General features: G+C 45.0%; 1 protein-coding gene across 3 annotated transcripts in view; it reads right to left on the minus strand.

Annotated features, from left to right (window-relative positions):
• LOC115202213 (polypeptide N-acetylgalactosaminyltransferase-like 6) overlaps positions 1–26,564 on the minus strand; it is a 245,480-nt gene that overhangs the window by 49,984 nt on the left and 168,932 nt on the right. For all 3 annotated transcript variants that reach the window (XM_029766197.1, XM_029766194.1, XM_029766196.1), the window contains exons 6-7: positions 7,461–7,646; positions 4,415–4,598 (exon numbers count right to left, since the gene is read on the minus strand). In XM_029766197.1, coding sequence (XP_029622057.1) covers positions 4,415–4,598; positions 7,461–7,646 — 370 coding nt within the window. The remainder of the gene's footprint in view (positions 1–4,414; positions 4,599–7,460; positions 7,647–26,564) is intronic.

Raw genomic sequence — 26,564 nt, forward strand, 5'->3', positions numbered from 1 at the left:
TTCTGCTTGGTATCACAACGCCCATGAAGAAATACTGGTCTCGATATTGATTTTACTTTCTTCCTTGTCTCCTCTTCGTGTTTTTAACTTCTCTTTTCTCAAACTGAAACAAAAACACAGCACCCAAAGGTTAAAAAAAGAAAGAAATAGTCTCAATAGCGAGGGGATTTAAAAGGAGCAAGTCTTTCACAAACGTTGCCTCCTACGTGATGACACCGTAGGTGAGATAAAAAACTCTTTGATATCTTTGTTTGGAACATGAACATGGAAGAGTTTCTTTCAGAACACGTACGTGGCTCACTAAAAGTAATGTACTCAAAGCATGTGTTCAGCTTTGTTCGACCAAGCAATAAGTGGAAATGGAATGGTTGTAGTATTGTGTCTGCTGATACAAATGAACATGCCTTCAATACAGTACGTGCTCCACTTTCAAAGTGCGATTATGATTACAATTAAGTCATTCCACCAGAACTTTCATGAGTCAACCCCACACAGTGATTTTTCTCAAATAAGCCACTCGAGTGTAAATATAATGCTCAAAAAAATAAAGGGAACACTTAAACAACACATCCTAGATCTGTATGAAAGAAATGATCTTATTAAATACTTTTTTCTTTACATAGTTGAATGTGCTGACAACAAAATCACACAAAAATAATCAATGGAAATCCAATTTATCAACCCATGGAGGTCTGGATTTGGAGTCACACTCAAAATTGAAGTGGAAAATCACACTACAGGCTGATCCAACTTTGATGTAATGTCCTTAGAACAAGTCAAAATGAGGCTCAGTAGTGTGTGTGGCCTCCACGTGCCTGTATGACCTCCCTACAACGCCTGGGCATGCTCCTGATGAGGTGGCGGATGGTCTCCTGAGGGATTTCCTCCCAGACCTGGACTAAAGCATCTGCCAACTCCTGGACAGTCTGTGGTGCAATGTGGCGTTGGTGGATGGAGCGAGACATGATGTCCCAGATGTGCTCAATTGGATTCAGGTCTGGGGAACGGGCGGGCCAGTCCATAGCATCAATGCCTTCCTCTTGCAGGAATTGCTGACACACTCCAGCCACATGAGGTCTAGCATTGTCTTGCATTAGGAGGAACCCAGGGCCAACCGCACCAGCATATGGTCTCACAAGGGGTCTGAGGATCTCATCTTGGTACCTAATGGCAGTCAGGCTACCTCTGGCGAGCACATGGAGGGGTGTGCGGCCCCCCAAAGAAATGCCACCCCACACCATGACTGACCCACCACCAAACCGGTCATGCTGGAGGATGTTGCAGGCAGCAGAACGTTCTCCACGGCGTCTCCAGACTCTGTCACGTCTGTCACGTGCTCAGTGTGAACCTGCTTTCATCTGTGAAGAGCACAGGGCGCCAGTGGCGAATTTGCCAATCTTGGTGTTCTCTGACAAATGCCAAACGTCCTGCACGGTGTTGGGCAGTAAGCATAACCCCCACCTGTGGACGTCGGGCCCTCATACCACCCTCATGGAGTCTGTTTCTGACCGTTTGAGCAGACACATGCACATTTGTGGCCTGCTGGAGGTCATTTTGCAGGGCTCTGGCAGTGCTTCTCCTGCTCCTCCTTGCACAAAGGCGGAGGTAGCGGTCCTACTGCTGGGTTGTTGCCCTCCTACGACCTCCTCCACGTCTCCTGATGTACTGGCCTGTCTCCTGGTAGCGCCTCCATGCTCTGGACACTACACAGCAAACCTTCTTGCCACAGCTCGCATTGATGTGCCATCCTGGATGAGCTGCACTACCTGAGCCACTTGTGTGGGTTGTAGACTCCGTCTCATGCTACCACTAGAGTGAAAGCACCGCCAGCATTCAAAAGTTACCAAAACGTCAGCCAGGAAGCATAGGAACTTAGAAGTGGTCTGTGGTCCCCACCTGCAGAACCACTCCTTTATTGGGGGTGTCTTGCTAATTGCCTATAATTTCCACCTGTTGTCTATTCCATTTGCACAACAGCATGTGAAATCTATTGTCAATCAGTGTTGCTTCCTAAGTGGACAGTTTGATTTCACAGAAGTGTGATTGACTTGGAGTTACATTGTGTTGTTTCAGTGTTCCCTTTATTTTTTTGAGCAGTGTATATTGGTGCAGTAGTAATCTCATTTAAACTGTAATCATTTCAGTGTACCCGCCCCATGTTCACATTACCAAACAGCATTGTGGGTATCATCTTGGTTGAACAGAATCTCTCTCCCATAGCCAAACATGACAGATGGAGGCAGTTTGGGAAAATGTTACATTTCATGAGCATCATCCTTTTGCATTCATTCCCTTAATATATCCCAATTTAGCACCGCTTTGACTGGGACACCTGTGGTAATAGAACACACACACACACACACACACACACACACACACACACACACACACACACACACACACACACACACACACACACACACACACACACACACACACACACACTGAAAGTTTAGGATGATGGAGCTGAGATGAGTAAGCAGTGTGGGAGGGTTAAAGGTCTGGTTTATCAGTGCAAGATGATGGAGCCAGGGATGCCTGGCTGAGAGTCTGGCTGTGTGAGTTGTGCTGGCTGGCTCCAGAGAGGATCCATGGATTCACGCCTGGTAGGGGGTGCATGCTGGGCCTCAGGGCCTATAGGGGAGCATACAAGTCTGGGGAGCCTACTGTGAGCTGCCCTGGGCCAAGTCCTTAGAGTCTGGAGGAGTAGGAGGCAGCAGCAGCCCGGGGGGATAGTCTGGGAACAGGGAGAGGGTTCGTTGGAAGGTAGGAGGGCTGTCGGTCTCTCTTTCTGTCTGTCTGGGTTTAGGATAAGAAGAGGACCATTGAGTGTGGAGAGCTTAGCCTCAGGCTATAGGCAGAGAGGTGGGAGATTTGGATAAAGGGAACCAGGAATGAGAGCTGGTGTTATAGAATTTAAATTAGGTAAAGGTTCAGATCCAGGGGTGCACGGCATTGAGCTGTCAGTGTTTTGGGCAAGTTGCTGTGGAGGTGGGGGGAGGATATTTGGTTGTCCTGGGAAAGGTCTAGATACGAGAAGGGAGGGAAAAGAGCACCCTGACAGCTGGGTGGATAAGCACACGTGCACACACACCCACACCACCCCACCCCTATATTTACCATCTCAGCATTTACACAGTTTAACCCCTGATGATGCCGTTGCCCTTGAAGAGGACAGGTGATGATTTGCTTCATTAATAAACCATACTGTATCTCTATGTAAATGGAGGACGTGCAAAATGCCAACCGCTCCCTGTGACCTGGGATAAAAGTATCTGCTGACTGGGTAAAGCTATGCCTGCTTCCAAAACGGCACCCTATTCCCTATTCAGTACACTACTTTTGACCAGGGCCCTTAGGGGAATAGGGTGCCATATGGGACACAGCCCAGAAGTAACACCCACTGGATCATCCTGTTCTGCCTTTACGTCAGTGGGGCTTTCATCTATTCTAGGGGCCCTCTACCTACGTACCTCTGTAGATCTGTGAGCTATCGCCAGTCGGAGCCTGACGCGTTAAAGAGATCAAAAAAAGGAGTTGGTTCAGGTGTGTATCTTTAACAGCAAGTGCTTACCTAGGATAGGATAGGATGAACTCTTATCTCTGCGAGGGATAAAATGGCCTTAGACACAGATCACAGACCTAGATCACAAAGATATTTTAGGGTGTAAAGAGTGACTAACTGGACAGCTTGCCAGAGATCGTGAGTCATTTCTGGAGTTCTAAAGAGAGGTTAGCGGGTTCCTTTAAGCATTCATTGCATACACAGTAATAGCAGCAAGTAAAAAGGCCCTAGCAGGGGAATGAGAGAGTGAGCCAGAGGAGGCAGTCACAGTGAAGAGTAGAGGATGTTACAGCCCAGTGACTGCTGTGCTGCTCCCAATCCCCTATCCTCTATCACCTTCTCACACATTTCACCCCCAACTGGCGACGCAGCCAAGGCATTAAGCCCAGGATTAATTTAGAGGGATATATGAAGAAGGCTAGCAGAGGAAATTAGCTTTCTAGCTTTCTCACCTCACCTCCTTGCTGCCTGGCTGCACCAGTGTTCTAGTAACTGACTGGGGGAAATGATTCAGCCGTGCGGCTTGTAGCAGGCTGGTGTTGTGTGTCATAAATTAGGCTGCGTTTACACAGGCAGCCCAATTCTGATCTTTTGGCCAATCACATCAAATCTTTCACATCAGATCTTTTTCAGAGTTGATCTGATTGGTCAAAAGACCAATTAGTTAAACAAATATCAGAATTGGGCTGCCTGTCTATGACACATATAAGGTGGTTGATAGTTGTGTGTGTGTGTGTGTGTGTGTGTGTGTGTGTGTGTGTGTGTGTGTGTGTGTGTGTGTGTGTGTGTGTGTGTGTGTGTGTGTGTGTGCGTGTATGATTACGTGCACATGCGTATCTGTGTACTCACTCATAGGGATCACTTGTGTCGGGGCCCTGGAGCTCTGGAGGGATGGGGATGCGTTTGTAGTACATCTCCCAGTCGAAGGCTCCCCTCATGGCGTCCCCAGCCTGGGCTTCATATCCAAAGTGGTTATGGTCGATCACGTCAATCATAGGGCACACGATGGTCTTGGGGTTCTGGGCAATCTGGTCTTTATGGGGGACGGAACAACAGAGAGGAAGAGTGTGAGCATGTATCAACCACCATACCCTGCTGTTTGTAGTTCTCTCTTTCTTTCCTAATTTTTCTTTCTTTCTTTCTTTCTTTCTTTCTTTCTTATCTCTTGTTCTTCTCTCTCCATTTCTCTGACGTACACATAGGGAGTGGAACCAGGGCAATTGCTTTTGTTCCCTTGGACCTCCCTCCCTCCCTCTGTCCCCTTCTACCGCTTCCTCCCTCCTCTCCCCTGATATGGAGGTCTCTGGGCAGCTCTGCTCCTCCTACAGCGAGTCACTGGACGATTAGAAACAATTACAGCGTTTCAAAGTAGGTTGGCTCCGTGGAGGCCTGAGAGCCAGCCTCGACGTGTCTGTCTGCCGTGTGTGTGTGACTGAGCCGAGCAATGATAAGCCGCCCCAGATCTGTCACACCCCGCCCACCCTACCCACCTCTCTCTTCTGTGGGCCGTGTGTGCTGGACCATGGAGAGAAGGGGAGCAGAGGCCCAACACCACAGCACTGAGACTAATGGGGAGTGACTGTACAGTATTGTACATTGACACACCTTACTATCAATACTGTAGCCTGGTCCCAGATCTGTTTGTGGTCCTATGGCTGTTGCCATGCCATGGGACTCAGTACTGGTAGCCTGGTCCCAGATCTGTTTATTGGCCAACTGCTATAAAATCATTGTCATGCAGCATGGCGAAGAGTAACACACTTTGAAATGGTAGCGGGTTTCTCACACGGTTAACATGTAATTTAATTGGCATATGGAAGGCTGTACAAGCAGTAACTACCCAGCTTTAAGCCCCCCTTTGGCCCTGCCAATATAAACATACAGAAACTATTGACGTGAATCAGTTTGTGTTTATGTGCAGGTCTCTATAATATTCATCTAGTGTGCTTACTGTGACATAATCCCTTGTTTTATTCCCTCACATTTCCAGCGCTGCGGCTAAGTAGTCTAAATCTGAATACCCATGACACCATCTTACTGGGCAGGCCCAGTAAGGATACATTTGAAACAAAGGAAAGAGAGAACGAGAGAGAGCTCCCAATTGTAATGAAATAGAAATGAACAAAAAGGCAAATAACAAGAGGCAAATGGGAAGGGAACTCTCAAGAGCTCATTAAACGAGAAGGGACTGCATTTCAAATGTAGCAGTCAGGTGAAAAAGAAAAAGAGGTAATCCACCCAGTTGCCATGCCCACACTTCCTTATCCTATAGGTTTGATACACATAGCGAAAGAGCGCTTATTTCAAAAGTTGTTCCGTTCGTTATGTGGGTTATACATTATGTCCTTTGATCAAGGTAAGATCCAGGGTTTGTAGGAGATCCAAGGAGAGAGGAAGCATTAGATTCAGAGAGCAGTGATAAAACCTGGCCTGTTAATTAGAACGGTGTGGTGTTGGAGTCTTAGATCTACAGAGAAAGAGAGAGGTAGAGGGAGAGAAAGCAGGAGAGAGAAAGATAAAGAGATTGAAATAAGAGAGAAAGAAAGAAAGACAAACAGCAAATCCCTGTATTCCACTGATCTGATATCAGAGCCCGGCAGGATGATTGCATGTGTTACCGTGCCTGTGGATGGCCTGGGGTTCACTGCGGTATCTCCTCCACTCTATTCATACATGCAAGCCCCACAGCACAGCATGGCCTCCCTCCTCCGCTTCACGCCCCACATTACATCAGCCTCCCAAATGGCACCCTATTCCCTTTATAGTGCACTACTTTTGACCAGGGCCCATAGGAAAGTAGTGCACCATAAAGGGAATAGGGTGCCATTTGGGACACGTACCTCATCAACCTCGCTCTGTTCTGCTCTCTGACAGGCAGGCGGCTCCATTCCAACCAATTAAAGAACCCCATACTGCGAGTTCTCTTTCTCCGTTAGCCAGAAGACAATGGAGCCATGTCGTGGAATGGTGGTGGTGGTGTGGCTATTATCTACTATTATTATTATCATAGGGACCTGGGCGTACATATCTGTCATACCTTTCATGGGAATCCCAGTCCCTGTGTGATTGAGTACAGTAATGGCTGTAATCACTTCACATCCATTTATTTGAACTGTGGGGAGATGGCTATTATCAGGGAGCTTCCCTAGTCTCCCTAATGTTGCAGTAACATACTGTGCTGGTATGTGAAGAACAGCACACCTGGGGATGGGGATATGTGAAGAACAGCACACCTGTTCACAGGCTACACGTGATGCGACAGCCCAGGAGGCAGTTTTCATCGATGCTTAGGGTTGCACCCCTGGAGCGGCGCCTCAGGAACGTGCATTGAACATGGATTCAAGCTAAGGCTGCGGCACTCTTTTATCAAACAAACTACAGAAACAGAGAGATATTTCCTTTGTGAAACTGACAGATATAGAAGTGTGAGATAAGCCAGTTCTTATGGAGATTTTAACCTTCCTACTCTCTCACACGTTCTCTAGCTCGACCCGTCCCCCTTTCTTTAGCTCTCCTGACCACTCTCTTCTTACAGAGAAAAAAGACGGCTAAAAGATGCACCTTCTCTGTCCCACTTTGTCCGACCTCTTCCCCCCCCCTTCCCTTCCCCCCCCCCCCTTTCCTTTACCACTCACTCCTCTCCTGGCCCAAACCTCTCTCTGTCTAAGATTTTTTTGAGTTATCTTTACCTGCAGCTACACTCTGGGACTCCGTTCCAGTCGACTCACCGAACAGGGGTGACCACACTTTGTGTGGCTGGTCCACACACACGCACGCACACACACGCACGCACGCGCGAACACGCACGCGCGCGCGCACACACACACACACACACACACACACACACACACACACACACACACACACACACACACACACACACACACACACTCACCAAGCAGGGGGGGCAGCCAGTTGACGTTGGCCTCACAGTGAGAGTCCAAGAAGGTGAGGACTTCTCCCTTGGCCACCGAGGCCCCCAGCAGACGGGTACGGATCAGACCCTCCCTCTTCTTGGTCCGAACGATGCGCACCTTGGGGAACCGGGCCATGTACTCCTCCAGACGGCCCTTCAGGTGCTCTGGGAAGGACAGGAAGAGAGAGAAAAGGTTAGAAATGTGCCGCATGGGAATGAAATCCATCCCTATACAGTACATTCCTCAAAGATCATCTATTCAAAGAGAGAAAGAGAGAAGGGAGAGTGTTATAAAGGATATCCTTCTCTATACATTATTTAGTACATGGGTTAGGATCACCTCTGTCACACACAGAGAGAGAGAGAGAGAGAGAGGAGAGAGATTTATAATCATATATATTTTATTTATATTTTTTATTGAACCTTTTTTTAAGTAGGCAAGTCAGTTAAGAACAAATTCTCATTTACAATGACGGCCTACCCCCGGCCAAACCTGGACGACGCTGGGCCAATTGTGCCCCACCCAAAGGGACTCCCAATCACGGCCGGATGTGATACAGCCTGGATTCGGTGCGGCAGGTAGCCTAGTGGTTAGAGTGTTGGACTAGTGACCAAATGGTTGCGAGATCGAATCCCGCAGCTGACAAGGTAAAAAATCTGTCGTTCTGCCCCTGAACCAGGCAGTTAACCCACTGTTCCTAGGCCGTCATTGAAAATAAGAATTTGTTCTTAACTGACTTGCAGTTAAAAAAAAAATAATAATAAATAACATTTGAACCGGGGCACTGAGATGCAGTGCCTTAGACCACTATAAAAGGATAATGGCATTCCACAAATGTATACCATGTAGCCATATGCCCAGTAGGAGTTAAGCAGGAGTCGTGTCACAGAGAGAGGGGAGAAAGGAGAGAGGGAGGAGAAAGGAGGGAGAGGCGAGAAGAGGAGGGGGTGGTGATGTTAGCTCCTGGCTGCTCATCAGCTCAAGCTATCTCCAGGCCACTGATGGGGCTGATTATTCTGGATGTGCCTGAGCAGGGTGGGTCACCAATCAGCTAGTCGTGCCGGAGAGACACTTATGTCATCATTACTAGAGACGGGAGGGGATGACACTCTAGGTAGATTACACAGACCAAGGAGGTGTCAGATGGTACATTATGAAATACAGAGGGAGAGAGCGGGAGAGAGCGGGAGAGAGAGAAACAATCAGTGTTGCTCTTTTCCTTGAAACAGGAGGTAATTCAGGGTATTTGAATTGAAAGGAAAGGGGGAAGGGAGAGAGAGAGAGGGAAAGGAGTGACAGAGAAAGAAAAGGGGATACAGAAAAGTAAAAGAAAGAAGGAGATGGAAAGAACAAGAGAGGGAGAGGGGTAAGAGGGAAAAACAGAAAAGTAAGAGAGAGAAAGGCAGAGCGATGGTAAGATAAAGAGATGGAGAGAGAGAATTTCATCTCTAGTGATGTGTTTATCTAATCTTGCTATTGTTTCACCATTCTCTTGGTCCCATTCAAGGGCATTAACAGTTAACGTCCCTTAAGATTGCCCTAATGTTAGCACTTAATTGAATTGTTGAATTGGTCTCTGTTTTTTTATATTACAAGGCCCACCTGATAAACCAAGGAAATTAACATGGCAGCAAGGCTAACCTATATAAGGATTTCATAACCCATACAAGAAACATTCATAAGCAGTAAATAAGCATGTCATACCGTAAAAGCTTGCTGTCGGTCAACCTTTGTCACATTGTGTTTGTAATAACTGAAATACAGTTCAATTTGATCCCTCTATATACACGCATGCATACAAATAAGAACTGTCACCTTATCAAAATAATAACAATGAACATATTCTTACTGACAATATCTATTTCCAGAAACCTAATTTAGAACCTGAGAGACGAAGCAGGGGAATGTGATGGAAAAAAGCATTCCAAATCGACACCCATTCATTCCCCCACACCTCTCTCTCTCTCTGCCCCCTTCTCTATCTCTCTCTCTGTCTCTCCCTTTCTCTCTGTCTTCCTCTCCCTCTCTGTCTATCTCTCTCTCTCTCTCACTCTGTCTCTGTTCTCATATAAAGAACTGGTAATGTGTTTGACCCCTTCCTAACAGACGCCAAGATGACCATCAGTATGGTGGCAGTATAGTAGAATAGGAGAACCAGCCTTATCTTCCTTCATTGTATTATTTGTTAATTTCCCTGTCGGCGGGAGTTTTTTTGCATGCCAACCGTGTCCCCGTTACCGGCATCATTCAAATCCTTTAAAGGTAGCCGTTAATACCTGCATGCTGGGGCTCTATCACACGCCTGCAGCCTCGGCCGCTGTTTGTCCGTGATTAGCTACACCGCTTTGCTTTTTAAACGCTCCGCTCCGCACCATACCGCACCCTGTCTGGATTTACACTAAGTAGAGTGTTGAAATGGGAGAGAAAGGGGGAAGGAAGAGGGTTTATTTCAGTCTATAGATGCTGGCTTAGTTAGGTAGCCTAGCGGTTAGCGCGTTGGGCCAGTAACCGAAAAGTTGCTGGTTCGAATATCCGAGCCGACAAGGTGTCGATGTGACCTTGAGCAAGGCACTTAACCCTAATTTGCTCCAAGAGTGCCGTACTACTATGGCTGACCCTGTAGAAAAACACATTTCACTGCACCTATTCGGTGTCAGACTTTTCTTTCTAGCATCTAAGACAGGGCTGCCCAACCCTCTTCCTGGAGATCTACCGTCCTGTGGGTTTTCAGCCCAACCCTCTTCCTGGAGATCTACCGTCCTGTGGGTTTTCAGCAGAACCCTCTTCCTGGAGATCTAACGTCCTGTGGGTTTTCAGCCCAACCCTCTTCCTGGAGATCTACCGTCCTGTGGGTTTTCAGCCCAACCCTCTTCCTGGAGATCTACCGTCCTGTGGGTTTTCAGCCCAACCCTCTTCCTGGAGATCTACCGTCCTGTGGGTTTTCAGCCCAACCCTCTTCCTGGAGATCTACCGTCCTGTGGGTTTTCAGCCCAACCCTCTTCCTGGAGATCTACCGTCCTGTGGGTTTTCAGCCCAACCCTCTTCCTGGAGATCTACCGTCCTGTGGGTTTTCAGCCCAACCCTCTTCCTGGAGATCTGCTGTCCTGTAGGTTTTCAGCCCAACCCTCTTCCTGGAGATCTACCGTCCTGTGGGTTTTAAGTCCAATCCTAATTTAACACACCTGATTCTACTAATTAGCTACTCAACAAGACCTTAACTAGCTGAATCAGATACGCTAAATTAGAGTTGGACTGAAAACCTACAGGACAGTAGATCTCCAGGAAGAGGATTGGGCAGCCCTGATCTAAGATGTTAACATCTAGGTAGAGCATAAACAGATATTAGCCTAGCTACCACCTTTAGAGATGAACGCCAATAGTACTGTCTCTACATCACCCCCCTGTAGCCCTGTAAGACCAGTGTTCTCTGTGTAACCCATTCATCTACAAAAGAAGTCTGACCCCTGCACAGTAACATGTAATTTTCCATTCCGGAGCCTATTATTCACACCGTAAACATAACCATACATCTGAGTGTTGGCAAAGCCAATGAACCTCATTGTCCTATCAGCACACAGAGAGAATGTCCGGGTTGGCAAATAAGTCAGACATTTTGTGTCCTTGAGTGGGGTACACCTCCCCAAAGTCACTACTCACCACCTAAAAAAGTTGGATTCAGCACTTTTCTTTTCCCTTTTCCTCTCTATCTTCCCCTCCCTCTCTCCCTTCATTGCAACACTTCTATCTAAACTCCCAGGGTGTCTCCCCTTCAAACTAATGGCCCCAATAAAAGTGACAGTAGCTGTATGAATGAGATGCCTCCCGACCTGACCCGGCGCTCTCTCTCTTTCTCTCTTTCTTTCTCTCTCTCTCTCTCTCTCTCTCTCTCTCTCTCTCTCTCTCTCTCTCTCTCTCTCTCTCTCTCAAAGGAACAGGACGACAGGAGGGGAAATTAAAAAGGAGGGAGGGAGAATGGTTCAATGTTTCACCGCTGCTAGGCTTGTTAGTGTAAGTGATATGCGCCACCTAGAAAACGCTGGGGAGCTCTGGAGCTGGTTGGAGGGGTCTAAAGAGGAAAGAGGCGGGCCAATTCCCTGTACAATTTCCAACAGGAAAGAGAGAGATCTATCATGCCAGGTGTCTTTTGAGTGGTTTATTAATCAAGGTGATAAATCAACGGACTGACACATGGCATGGTTGCTACGGCGGCGGAGGTGACAAACAGTTATGGAAGGGGGGAAAGTTTTGCGATCCCAGCGGCGCTGCCGCGAGCCCGACAGCTCATGATAAAGGGCAGCAGGCATGGCGGTGGGTTGGGTTCCTTCCTCCCTGCTACTTTGATGTTTCACAGGCAGGGGAATAGTCTTTTAAGGTGCTCTCTTCCTCTTCTCTCCTATTCTCTCTCATCTCTCTCCATCAAGGCATAAAAATATGGATTGCTGAATAAGGGCGTTTAGCCTATAGAGCATCTACCTGACCTCATCTGTCGGTCGGTCCATCAGGAGTTTAGATGCCTTCAAAGCCCAAGCCTTCTAATTTTTCCCACTGACCCCCATCACCAGCAATAACTACACAGAGAAAGAAACTCAAATTATGGATGTGTCTGAAATCACCCCCTTGAAAACTAGTTCTTGAAACGTAGTCTGGGCAGGCTCCAGTTAAATAAATGATTAGAAATATAAGCGTTTTTAGGAAGTAGCAATTGCAGTATCCCTCTCTTCGCTCCTGTGTTTTAATGAAGAGGCAATAAGCCCAAGTTTTTCCTGCACTTTAATTGCATCAATTTCTGTATTAATACTATTTTATACTAACTCGATTGTTTCATCTGTAAAGTTCAAATAGCTTAGTGAAGAAAGACTATTAGCCAGTGTAAAGAGTGTTGGATAATTATGGCTTTGCTACTGGCTACGCTGTCAGCTCACACTCTTTGCAACACTGGATGGGTGTGTGTACAGCGTGTGCATGCGTCCCTGTGAGTGTGTAGACGCCTCCATGCGTGTGTACATTTGCCCCCGCTATAGTGTTTGTCTTAAAGATCGCCCATGTCAAAGACTACATATCTAGATGTTCTGGCTTCTCTCTTCAGTTCCATGACAGGTCATTCATTAAAACCTCCAATAGCTTCAGGGGGTATAGACTCAGTCAGGGACACAGCTAGCTAGAGAAGTGAAAACGCACAGGGCAAAAGAAAATGGCCAGAATTTCCATAATTTGCCTTTTAATCAAATAGGCGGAACAGAAAAGTTCAAAACGTCATGTGGGTTTCAAAGCTAATTATGAGTGGAAAGTCCAAAACACCCCATGTGGTTTTTAAAGCTAATTATGAGTGGATAGTTGAAAACGTTATAGATGGTGTAGTTCAAATGAACCTCTCTACGGCTGGATCAAAGAGGGTATTGTGTGAGTGTAACCTTCGTTTCCGTATCGGCTCGAATTGAGGGGGTATGCTGGGGTATACCGGGGTATACCGTATCCCTTGTTAGAAAAAAGGTAAAAAGCGTACCCCTTGTTAGCTTAAAAATTTGAAAATTGGATCCCAATTATATTAAGCGATCTATAACAATGCTTTACTCTGCAATGCTTTTGTCACGCCCTGACCTTAGAGATCTTATTTATTCTCTATGTTTGGTTAGGTCAGGGTGTGACTCGGGTGGGAATATCTATGTTTTCTATTTCTTTGTTTTTGAGCCAAGTGTGGTTCCCAATCAGAGGCAGCTGTCTAACGTTGTCTCTGATTGGGAATCATACTTAGGCAGCCTGTTTTCCACCTGAGTTTTGTGGGAGGTTATTTTCTGTTTAGCTTATGTGCCTGACGGAACTGTGCGTTTTCGTTTTTCCCTTTTGTTATTTTGTTTGAGTGTTTCTTGAAAATAAATATCATGAGCACTTACCACGCTGCGCTTTGGTCCACTTCATCAACTACAAACGACGAGCGTCACAGCTTTAGGCTAGAAACAAGATGTGCGGCTCCGATGCACATGTGGATATCCTTGGATCGTCTCTGTAACATTCACAGGCATTTTGGAAGTGGAACGCGCCATTTCGAGAGTGGAACATCAGCTACATCAAAGATAAGAACGACACGAGACAGCATACGGAGCTGAGCAGCATGCGACTTTATTCTGGGTCAGGCAACCACCATCTCAATTAGTTCACGTGACAGACAGGAATTTATAGACACAGGTGTGACTCTGCCGATATCAATTGAGCTAATCACATTCTGAAAAAGATGTTTAAATAAATTGATACTTGATGGTTCATATAAATTAAATGTTTATAACATATTTGATAGTGAAATAACATTTGTGAAAATAGTCTAGACTTTATTTTGCCTATATGAAATTATAATTAAATAGCCTACCCAAAAGATGTCATGAGTCATGTTACTTACCGTAAATTCCGGACTATAAGCCGCAACTTTTTTCCCAGGCTTTGAACCTCACGGCTTAAACAATGACGCGGCTAATATATGGATTTTTCCCGCTTTACATTTTTTTCTATAAAAAAACATTCTGTGACGTGCTCAGTTTTTTTGGCGGCATGAAGCTTTCATTAGACCAATGAAATTGTCGAACGGGTTAAGGTCAAACAACTTTTTGGTTTACTGTTTAGATTAAATCGAGCGCTCTCAAACTTCCCATCATTCTGATTACGGTAGTCATTTTGTCACCCTCATCAGGGCAAAGACACGGAGAAATGCATATGATGCAGCTTTCAAGTTGAAGGCGATTGATCTGACTGTTGGAAAAGGAAATAGAGCTGCTGCACGGGAGCTTGGTCTTAATGAGTCGATGATAAGACGTTGGAAACAGCAGCGTGAGGAATTGACTCAGTGCAAAAAGACAACTAAAGCTTACTGCTAATTTTTTATTTTTTGTTACAAGCCGTGTTTCGTTAAAGCCTATTTATTTTTGTTACAAGCCGTGTTTCGTTAAAGCCTATTTATTTTTGTTACAAGTTATGTTTCGTTAAAGCCTGTGTAAAGTTAATTTGTTTCAATGTACCGGTAGGCACCTGCGGCTTATAGACATGTGCGGCTTATTTATGTTCAAAATAATATATTTTAAAAAATTCAGTGGGTGCGGCTTATATTCAGGTGCGCTTATTAGTCCGGAAATTACGGTACACTACATCGAATTGCAGGAAATTGGCTTGAAAACAAGTTTTATGTATCTCAATGAACAATAATTAAAATAGGCCCAAATACAGGCTCCGGTCAGTATTTTCATCTCCAACCTTGACCAACTCACATGTCCCACACATCTGTTGAACTTATTTAGTCTTTCCCTATAGCCTATGTAAGTCAGTGGCATGCCCCCAGACTCACCTAGTAATAAGTATACTGATGGTGAAGAATCTCTAAAGAACTGACACTAGAACACGAGAAGCATCATCAAAGACAGAATCAAATAATCACTAAGCAAGCCGTTGGCTCTATGCTTTGTTCACAGTATTAGCTGTGCGTATTTGAAGTGCGCAGTAAGCCTAGGCCCAGCCTGTTGAATAAGAAGACCCCCCCCTTCTCCCCTTGTTGGCTTCAATTTACTCCAACCAGGCTTTCCTCGGGTACGACTGCGATGAACCGCCTTGAACCGCTCATAAAGGCTTACCTCGCTCTGTACCAACAGAGATCAATGTTCAGACTCAATCCCAATTTATTACGTTCTCGCTTTTCTAAAGAGAAGAAAACAATGCGGTTCACTCGCTTTGGTTGAATGGAATCTTGAGGGATTCCATCAGGCGTAGATTCTAGAACAAGGGTGAGGAGTAAATGTGTTCACGTGAGGGTGGAGTTGTTTGTGTAACTAGGCGCGCGAGGCTCCGATGTCCTAGAGTAGGCATGGTGGTTAATACACATAAAGGAGAGGAAGGGAAAGATGGAGGCATTCTGATCCAGCTATATCTTTTCATTCATCCTTTACTAATCACAAAAGCCCCATTGCGATTGGAATCTCTCTTTCTGACCTCTGAAATGGTCATCCTGAAACTGTAAAGCACGTGTTACTACAGTCCAAGTGTATGAAAATAGAAAGCAGTACAACATAAAGAATGCATGTAATGAAGTGACTTTTTAAAGGTATGAGAAGTGTCTGGCGAGAAGTCTTTTCCAGCAGTTACTGCTTGGCTATTACCGAGTCACGGTAGTGAAAAGGTCGAAGTGACTCCTAAATCTTAAGCACAAAATAAACCAGATAAGATTCACAACGTGTGCACAGAGAGATCATGGTTAGTCCATGAACTTCTGGCCAACTCGACTAATAATTCATCTTCCCTCCCAATAAATCCTAAATGTTTTGGCTGGAGCTTCGTATTTCACTTAGATTGACGTACTGTATTTTGCCATGGCATGTCCTTCACTACAACCTAAAAGCCCTGCCAGTTAAAAGCTTTTGCTTGGTAAATCATTCCAACTTCCATATATTTGTCACGTCCTGGCCAGTATAAGGGTTAATTAGTATTGTAGTTTGGTCAGGACGTGGCAGAGGGTATTTGTTTTATGTGGTTCAGGGAGGTGTGTTTGTTTAAAGGGTGTTTGATTTAGTATTTCCGGGTTTTTGGTTGATGGTCTATGTTTATGTATTTCTATGTGTAGTCTGGTGAGTGTGTTTCTATGTTGTGTTGATTGGGGTTGGGACTCTCAGTTGAAGGCAGGTGTTGTCTATCTGCCTTTAATTGAGAGTCCCATATATTAGGGTGTGTTTGTGGTTGTGATTTGTGGGTGATTGTTCTGTGTTTCGCCTTGTGCCTTACCAGACTGTTTTTTTGTCGATCGTTCATTCTTTGTTATTTTGGTGTTCATTTTGTATTTATTAAAAATCAAGATGAGCCTGCACATACCTGCTGCGTTTTGGTCCTCCTTAACCGACGACAACCGTGACAATATTCCAAGGTCTTCTAACCTTCCTGAGAGAGAACTGTTGTCCACACTCCTCCTTCTGTTGTTTCAATCACAATCTATCTATCCTTTTACAATCCACAGTGGATGTGAACCTTCAACTTATGAAAGCACATTTTCCTACAAAGAGGTACTGAATATCTGTTCTTCTTACGAAACCCTATTGAATGTCACCAGAGCACTCTGCTCCAACCTTGGCGAGGTTGATGCCTACTGCCCAATGTATTAAGGACAGGATGACACAATGCCACATAACAACACAGAAAACGCTGATACATTTCTAAACACTTCACCAGAACAACGGTCCCTTGCTTTAAAAGGTGAAGCAGCCAAGGAAGAGAATAGGATCCATAGACGTATGGATTTCCCACCCTGTAAGATCACCTGCAACAAGAAGCAAGAAGATCTATTGACGAGCGTTGAGATAATTGACATCCAAATGCTAAAGGTTGCTTGGTGAAGCGGTGAGGGCTCCGGTTGTATCTTTGATACACACCGATCGTTAGAGACGGGGAACAAAGCCCACACCTGGGCCTTATTGATCCGCTGTGTGTGTGTTGTGTGTGTGTGTGTGTGCGTGCACATGTTCCCCTGCTCTTCGATGGGAGAAGATGACAGATGCCGCATATAATTGGCGAGATAAAGAGGCAGCGGGCGATTCTCCCGCGGAGGGAGAAGACTCAGCCGACGTATAACGCACCACACTGACATTTGTCGCGAGCGAGGGTTTCGTCCAATCAAAGGAGGCTAAGGGATAATTACCTGGCTGGATTTGTGTAATACGGGTAAGACTAGTGAGGGGATGGTGGGAGGAAGGGGGGGTGGAGAGGTCTCTCCATTAGGCGCTCCCCCGCTCCTATTGGAAGCAGTGGCTACTCTTTCATTCACTACGCTTGTTTACCACCAAGGTTATATGACATGGGGTCCTTAATCAGCGCTGAGGCAGGTGTGTGTGTCTGAGTGGCTTTTCTAGCTCTTATCTTGAGAATTGCCCTTTATCAACACTGGGCTCTCTGTTCCTTCCCAGTGACAAAATAAACTACAGGTGTATTCTTTCTACTCAACTCAGCATCTAGATGCCTTTGAGAACATCCGTTTCCATGATCTATGATAAAGTATTTAAGAAGGCATGGCGTCAGGCAGACAATACCAGCAAGGCAATGCTTTGTTTTATAGTTTGACTTTGTCTCAATACATTAGCCTATACAAAATGTACAACGTCATGCAGAAGAAACCACTCTGACATGACCATCTTTTGAATTAGATACCATTTCCAACATGCCATGCTTATATGAACAATTATTTGTCGTTGACGTTTTTAAAAGAGTCTGCTAGACGATTCCTTCACCTTACAACCCTCTTTAATGCATGATCACAATGTGTTTTGTACTTTCTATAGCCAACATGCTGCTAACAGACTACAGATAATTATTTCTGAAGACGCATTAATGAAGAAGTGCTGTTCAGTGCAACACAATTCCAAGGGTGGGAACGAGGGTTCTTCCAGTCCAGAGAACATGTGTAGTTAACTTAGGCCTTCGTTAAAAAAAAGGGCCTTTCATAACAATTAAAAATGTCAGTGAAAAAAGAGAGGAATGGAACAGATGACAATTACAAGGACAACGAGGACAATGACAGCTGCTAAAGCTAGTTTACTCTCTCTCTGTCTCTCTCTCTTGCTCTCTCTCTCTTGCGCTCTCGCTCTCTTTCAAATCTCCAACACAAGGAAGGACAACTCAAGGGAAGCAGATTTTGCTGACTTCAATGAACCACTTTCTTTACCAAACACCTCCCTGCTTTGCAAAATCATCTTTTAGGAACTCCTTGAACAAATGTGAAACTTCTCTCAGCCCTGCAACCATCACAATGGATTTGTCACACAGCGTTTGCAACAGATAACAGATTTATCAGTCTGACAAACTGAAAAACGCATAATTAAGATACAAAAAGATAAGTGAATGTTTGGAACAAAGTCAGCAGCAAAGTGACTATGACCTGGAAAACCCATGGTGGTTGTTCTTCGATAGAAGCTGAGGAAGGAACCGCGCTTATTGAAAAGTTGCTAACAACCTGGTTACTTTGAAGGGAACCTACATAAGGACTTTGTAAGACATCCATATGATATAGCTAACACATTTATAAGAAGTAGATCAGCATTCATCTGCCGGGAAAACAGATCTGTGTCTGTATCAAGACGGGAGTGGGCCGAAAGAGTCAAGGAAGTCTCGTCATGGCAACCAGTTATTATGATGCTGTTTGAAGTCTGGAAACATTGTCTGTTCTGTTGTTGTTGTTATCAGTACTGTAGTGTACTCTCATAGGAAAGGTTCTTTATAGTGTGGAAGTCTCCTCCTTCATTCTCTTTCTATTCCCTCTACAGGCTCCTAAACAACTTCCCCAAAGTCCAATCAACAGCTCACATGCACCGTGCTCCTGAAGAACACCCTCTACACACTCAGCACATTCCATAAAGCACCATCACAATGACCTTACAGCGGAGGCAGAGCTGACAGAAGCAAGAACATCCCTGAAAGAAGTGGAGGGAAAAAAAACAAGCCTCTTCTTTTTTCTGACACTCCACATTCAGCACTGGACAAAAGTGTCTCCAGTGTAGCATCCATAAAGACTGTGTTTGAGTGCCTGCATAGGTGCGCGTGTGTATATTTGTGTGTGTGTGTGTGTATTTGTGTGTATGTATTTCAGGGTTCCTTCGGGAGTTTGGGGAAGCAATTACACACTTGGCATGAAAAGAGATTCTGGCGAAAACCCATCGGACACAAAGACCCAAGGAGGAGCACGGCTTGAAATGAGTCGGTGCATTTTAAACAGCGCTCAACGTTGTCCAGCCTCTTCATTCCATCCTCTCAGAGCATATACTGTGCCTATTGAGTTGCCTGTTTGTTCTTCCTCAAGTCATTAAATGTTTCCGTTCCCTGAAACCTTAAATCAATGACTCACTTCACTTAAGCACAGGACAGTTAAGCCTTCTGATTGATTAGTAGGCCTAACCTGATTGCAGAGGAGTTTTCTTTCCCCCCTCTGCAAATGTGGTTGTTTTTGGAGGAGGGGTATAATGTGTCTCTCATCCTCATCTCATAATTTCTAAATGGAAATGTATGTTAAAACAGAACAGATCATAAGCATATTTAGAACTGCATTGTGGGTAGACGATGGGGTTCTTACAGTAATAATGGACACAAGTAGCCTTCTACTTTAACTGCCACTCTAATGCTCTGAGGGTAGAACTAACACGTTGTGAATGCAATTTGACATAGATTACCCTCCAAGTGTCTTGGTGTATGTCTGTCTATTTTCTTTATACAGCCTTTTAGTTATTGGGGCCTTCTCGCTATAATCATGTCAGAGTGTGGTGTCAGGGGAATGTCTCTCTGAGTGCACTTTATCCATACCTGGGTGAGTCACAGTGAAAACATAAGTGAAGAAAGTGCAGGACGTGTGTGTGTGTGTGTGTGTGTGTGTGTGTGTGTGTGTGTGTGTGTGTGTGTGTGTGTGTGTGTGTGTGTGTGTGAAAACATGCGAAGCGAGAGCAATGCTAAATTCCCGTTTCTGATGTTACACAATAAAAAAGGTACAATAAAAACACAAGCACTTCGCCTAAATTCTTCATTTTTAGAGAACATCAACATTTTAATATTATGGAAGAGTGGATGATAATTATTATAACAATAGATGAATCACTGATCATTAAACAGGAACCACTGCCCTCTCATTGAAAGTAATTAAATGGATTGAGATGCTAATATTCAGTTATTATAACATTGGAGAAAAAGACCCAATGTTTTAATATGATAGGCAAATGAAAGGGAAGAGTTCATAAAGGTTTTGATTCACAAGCTTCCCTCCTCCCTTTCTCCCCTCTCCTCTCCTTCATCCTCCCCCTCTCCCCTCTCCCAATCCCCCCCCCCCCCCCTCCTCTCCCTGTCTTCTCCACCCTCTCTCCCCGCTTCCCAGGCAGATCGTACAGTACAGGACATTAAAGGTGTCCTCTATTCCAGTTCCATAATGGAACCGGGAATCCACTCCCCGCCTCTGAGATGAAAGCGGCTGGAATTCTCCAGAACCCTGGGACCCTCTCTCTCGTCTGTGACATTCTACACTCGCCCGTTCTGAGGTCAGGATATGAATATTCTATTGGCAGTCGGCGGACTGATTGGAAGCACAGCGATGGTTTGGTTTCAAGAGAGATCATTAGTATGACGTACCACAACTCCCGCTTTGCCCCGGGGCCGACACCAACTGTCAATAGACAGGAGGAGACGGAGGAGAGCCGTCTTAATTTCTCTCACAGAACATGGAGGATGGTCTTGTGGCTCACTAGTTACTGTGACTAGGTTGTAGAGGGCCACTCCAACTATATAGTCCCCACGCATTCACAGTGTTCAGTGTAGAATGATATTCACATCCTTATACTGTATGTATGGGTAGATTTCCTTGTGACATTCCAGTAGTCCAACTGCTTACGACCGACCAGCTAGTCTGTGGTTATTTGCAGTTATTAAGGTAAAAGGATAATGGCATTGTAGTCCCCAGGCTTTTTAATGCAGTGTTGGTTTCAATTTCTCTACTCCACCATTTACTTAAGTAATAAGGCCCGAGGAGGTGTGGTATACGGCCAATATACCACAGCTAAGAACTGTTCATACGCAAGACGCAATGCGGAGTGCCTGGACACAGCCCCCGAGGTGCCTTATTGCTATTATAAACTGTTTTCCAACGTAATTAGAGCAGTAAAAATAAATGTTTTGTCATACCTGTGGTATACGGTCTCATATACCACGGCTGTCAGCCAATCAGCATTTAGGGATCGAACCACCAGGTTTATAATTATATTTAAACCATGGCATTGTTGAATACATGTTTCTGATTGGCTTGAAGGGCATTCTAGAGCATGCATTATTTCCCTATAACGCACAGTATATTTGCACGGTAAAATTTAATGGCTATAGTTCATTCCTTCATGTTCTATGTTTGGTCTGCTTTTGAAAGCAAAAGTCGAATTGAAAACATTACTGGCATTTTATTTTCATAATGGCAAGCTTGGACTGATGGTTTGTTTAGCTAAACTAGCAAGTCTGTTTGTCACCATGGCAACTACTGTAGCTATCTAGTAAACTTGCAAGCTACTTCAGTGGATGTTGAACACATTTCTACCTGCAAATGTGTTAAATTATAGCCATGGGATAAAAGGAATAATCAACTTGGGCCTCTATGCATTCTACGGAACATAATGCAACGCCGTGGAAGGTCAGATCCACTCGGCTAGCGCGTCGTGGAAAACACCTTCAACGTCGTTCATTATTTCCCATAGAATGCATACATAGCACTTCGTTGAATATCCCTTACAAAGTTTCCTCCTGCCCATTACCATCATAACATTCTACTAGTGTTTGTAAAGCAACAACATACCTAAAGCTTACCTTGAGTGATCGTGAAAAAGTCATGCAGCTACAGCTGTGTGTGTGTGTGTGTGTGTGTGTGTGTGTGTGTGTGTGTGTGTGTGTGTGTGTGTGTGTGTGTGTGTACACGAGTGTTCCTGTGTGTGTGTGTATATCACTGATGTTATTTATTCTACCTCTGTGACTGGTGGGAGGAGTGGGACCAGTCAAGCCATGCCAAATCCTCCTACTGCAGAGACAGCGTATCACTATGGTTTATCATTATCACTGACACTAGGTCCTTTAGCACCACGAGCTTTCTGACTGCAATCCTTTAGGGGTTTAAGTGGACTTGACTCTGTCCGATGGCGAGCAGGTTGCACGCTGTCACTGCAGCTAAGGAGGGAGAGGGGAAGGACATCTGTGTGGCACAACAGATTATGGGTTGTTAAGAAACAACTCCAGCCTCTACCTATTGGTTCACGTCAGACAGAGCGATTGAAAAACACCCACCCACAAAGCCTCAACCCACAGCACAGATTTAAAACATGGATATTGAGGCGGCAGAGGCTGCAAATAATAATAAAACCAATACTTGTAGTTCAGTCAGACAGACAGAAAATAGAGAGTCAACACAATTAGGAGCAAAACAGCAGACAAGAGCAGTAAACCTACAATAAATAGGCTGTTGTTATGTCTAGAAAACGTATCAGTACGAGTCAGAGGAACAGGCAGAAAGTTGGGTTTATGAGAGCTGCTGAGACATGATGATAGCAATGAATTAAGACAAACCACAAACACAAAACCTGTGAGTCACAAACAGATTTGAAGTGTAGTGTCTAACACAACAACAAAGCTCTAAGGAGCTACTGCTTGTACTTCTCGCAAAACGAAAGAAAAAGAAAAAGGGATGTTTTGGTCGAGGTATGACGGTTGTTCCTGTTTTTCTTAAACTTACGTCCCACCAACGAGAGAAAAAGAAGAGATGCTTTGTCTCCCAACGAGAGGAAAAAGAAGGGGTGTTTGGGGATTTATGACGGATGTGCCTACTGTCCTTAAACAATGCCTTCATTATCCTCCAGGTCTGCTGCTTCACTCAGACAGAGAACAGATGGAAGTAGGACAAATAGAAGTCAGGAGAAGAGAGGGCGAGATGGAGAGAGAGAGGGGGGGGGAGAAAGAGAGAGAGAGATGTAACTCAAACCTTCCTCCGAACAAAATAACTCCATGTGGAAGATGTGAAAAGATTTGTGAAAAGGGTTTTTAAAACACATTCATATCAGTAGGGGAAGCAGCTATGGAGCGGGCCTGAATCATCAAAACATGTGGCTAGTGCCAAGGAGCCTTGACCTTTTTAACACCGTCCAAATATTCTGGGAGAGACTGAGCACGGAATACCCATATGTCTTCCTGCCCCGCTCCGCACCGGCTGGCTGGCTGGGTGGGGAAACAAAAAGACGTGACATACATTTGGAAAAAGCTGTTTCTACATAGATAATAGTGAGAAATCTACCATCTAACCTCTAAAAGTCCGTGAGGATTTCAGAGTGAAGAGCAGGACTTCTAACCTTTGAATAAGGACTGTTCAAGTATAATTAAAGAAGGATAGAAGTAAACGTGGTACTGAGGGAATTCAACTAATTATACATTCTCCTCAGGACTGAGAGTTGGAGCGTGAGACAATCTACTACAGGGATGCAGCCTGTCACGACTTCCGCCGAAGTCGGTCCCTCTCCTTGTTCGGGCAGCGTTCGGCGGTCGACGTTTCCATTTGTTTTGTCTTTGTCTTACACACCTGGTTTCAATCCCCCAATTACTTGTTCATTATTTAACCCTCTGTTCCCCCATGTTTGTTTGTGATTAATTGTTTGTATGTAAGACGGTCCGTTATGTGGGCTCGCTTTATTGTATATCATTTGTCTATTTTGAGTAAATTACGTTTATTTACTCATATCTGCTGTCCTGCGCCTGACTCCTCTACACAAGCTACACACAGACCACATTACACAGCCAATGATGTGAACTCATTAGTTCAATAAGAAGCCCTCATTGTCACGACAGTGACGGATGGTGGCGCCCCTCCTCGGCCGGGCGGAGCTCGGCGGTCGTCGTCGCCGGCCTACTAGCTACCATCGATCCCTTTTTGTTTCACTTTCGTTTGGTTAGGTCTAGGTAGGCACGCACCTGTTTTGGGTTAGTCATTAGTAAGGGGGGGTTATTTAGGTTAGCGTAGGATGTATGTGGTTGTACGTGATTGTGTTGCTTGTCCGGGTTTTTTGTGCGAAAAGAACGTGTACTGAGTTTTCCTTCTGCCAGTGGTTTATTTTCTTTGTGTACACCATCGCAGAATATTTAAGGGCTGCGCCCCTATACTTTGGCGACCACATCCAGTTGCTTCAAATAAAGAAGTGTGGTCACGAACTCTCTGTCTCCTGCGCCTGACTCTACCTCTCCTGTTGTTCTTCGAGCCAGCCCGTGGCACTCATTTTTGTTTTCCATTGCAAAACGTTTTGCCACAGTGTGTACATGGACCCAAACCTTCTTAGAAAGACATTACAGAAAGATAGGAAAACGCTCTGAAACGGAGTGAAACAGGGAGGTACTATCTGAACTTGTCCAATAAGAAACTCTCATTTGAGGTTTTTTCGAAAGTGTTCCCTTATGAACACGACCCTGTTTTAAGTCCTTCCAAACCATTCTTAGGGTTGTTCAGAACATAACCATACCTCCAGGTACACCTACCTGTATACCATTAAGCATAATTAAGCACCTCTGTAATATGCAATTCCATAACTGTGAAGTGAAGCCGTAACAAGAAACCGAAGGAACCATTTAATTAATTCAGCTCGTACAGTGGTCTCAGCAGCAGAATATATAACTGTAGCTTTATCGGAGCCCAGGAATGAGTAATATCTCTCAGATAAAATAACATAATTTCATCAAAGTAACTGTCACCGGTCTGAGTTGGTTGTTTGTCTTGACTGTACTCAAATAAATCATTCAACCAATAGGATTGGAAAGAGGAATGAAAGAGAGAAGACATCTGTCTTTCTTCCTCTCTGCTTCTATTGTAATTTCCTGTGTGACGCACCAGGGATGCATCACTGCTATAAGACCCCCATGGCCCGGGCTTTATTTTAAGCAGTAAAAAAATGATGATTCATGAACAGGGAGGGGAATATGGTCCTTTGGAGATTAAACCTGCAGTAGGAGGGGAGGTGAGAAAGTGTGTGCGTGTGTGAGAGAGACAGGGAGCGAGAGGGAGGGAGCGAGAGAGTGTGTTTCAGTGTGTGTTTGGCGTGTGTGTGAGAGAGACAGGGAGCGAGAGTGCGTTTCAGTGTGTGTTTGGCGTGTGTGTGAGAGAGACAGGGAGAGAGAGTGCGTTTCAGTGTGTGTTTGGCGTGTGTGTGAGAGAGACAGGGAGCGAGAGTGCGTTTCAGTGTGTGTTTGGCGTGTGTGTGAGAGAGACAGGGAGCGAGAGTGTGTTTCAGTGTGTGTTTCAGTGTGTGTTTCAGTGTGTGTTTGGCGTGTGTGTGAGAGAGACAGGGAGCGAGAGGGAGGGAGAGAGAGAGAGTGTGTTTCAGTGTGTGTGTGTGCGTGTGTGAGAGAGAGAGAGGGAGGGAGAGAGAGAGAGTGTGTTTCAGTGTGTGTGTGCGTGTGTGAGAGAGAGAGAGGGAGGGAGAGAGAGAGTGTGTGTTTCAGTGTGTGTGTGTGCGTGTGTGAGAGAGAGAGAGGGAGGGAGAGAGAGAGTGTGTGTTTCAGTGTGTGTGTGTGGTGTGTGTGCGTACTTCTGTGTGTTTCAACAGTGTCCTCACGTAGCTGCATACGAGCTTATACCACACAAAGAAATGTTTCTCCTCTATGTCTTTTCTCAACCGACTTCTCCTGCTCTCCGTTCCCTGTTAAATCGCATCTAAATGAGATTGCAATGGGCCAGCATCATTAACAGAAAAAATCGTGAAAAACTCACTTTCACTCCGTACTGGATTTCCACTTATATTTGCAATGATTGAATCTGTTTTTATTTGCTCTCCATAAAAGCCCATTTGTATTTGCAGAAAAAAAAGCAAACTTCCATTTTAATTAATTCAGAATAATACTGCCTAAGTCCCCTGTTTTATTTGAAACTGGTTGCCTTGAGTTGTAAGCTCTGCATTGATTATAAGGCGATAGAGGAGAGATGGATTGTGGAGTAGTAAGCTCCTCCATCCAGGCACCACAGCCCTTGACTAAGTGTTTGAAGAAGGCAGGGTGACAACACCAGCTGTCCTCCCTGCCTCTTAACAGGCTGATCCTCAGCGCCCTGCAAACTAAGTGGAAAACGAGAGACCCACTGAGTGTGAAGAGAGTGAGGAGAGACCAAGGGAGTACAGTGGTGTGTGTGTGTGCGCGTGTGTGTGTGCGCGTGTGTGTGTGTGTGTGTGTGTGTGTGTGTGTGTGTGGATGTGTGCCTACTTGAGCGTTGTGTGATAAAAGAGTTTGAGATTTTGATTGTATTATTGAAACTGGTTTTAAGCTACACTTTATGAACGGACAAACATTGCGTGACTGAGGTCACTTGAGTTCACTTGAACTCATTTACCAGTCGGGACTCTTTTTTAGGCCCGAGGTACGGTACTTTTCTTGAGGAACCAGAGATCATTGTTTTGTGATGTTTTTATGTGTGTGATCAGTTGTTGTGGATTTCTAATGTTTGAAGGGTATTATGAAAAGTGTATTTCCATACGGACTTTTACACGAGTCCTCAGTATTGGTGTAGACTTGACGGACCAGACGGGACTCATTCCCTC

This window comes from Salmo trutta, chromosome 11 (genome assembly GCF_901001165.1).
Source record: "Salmo trutta chromosome 11, fSalTru1.1, whole genome shotgun sequence".
Classification (NCBI taxonomy): domain Eukaryota; kingdom Metazoa; phylum Chordata; class Actinopteri; order Salmoniformes; family Salmonidae; genus Salmo; species Salmo trutta.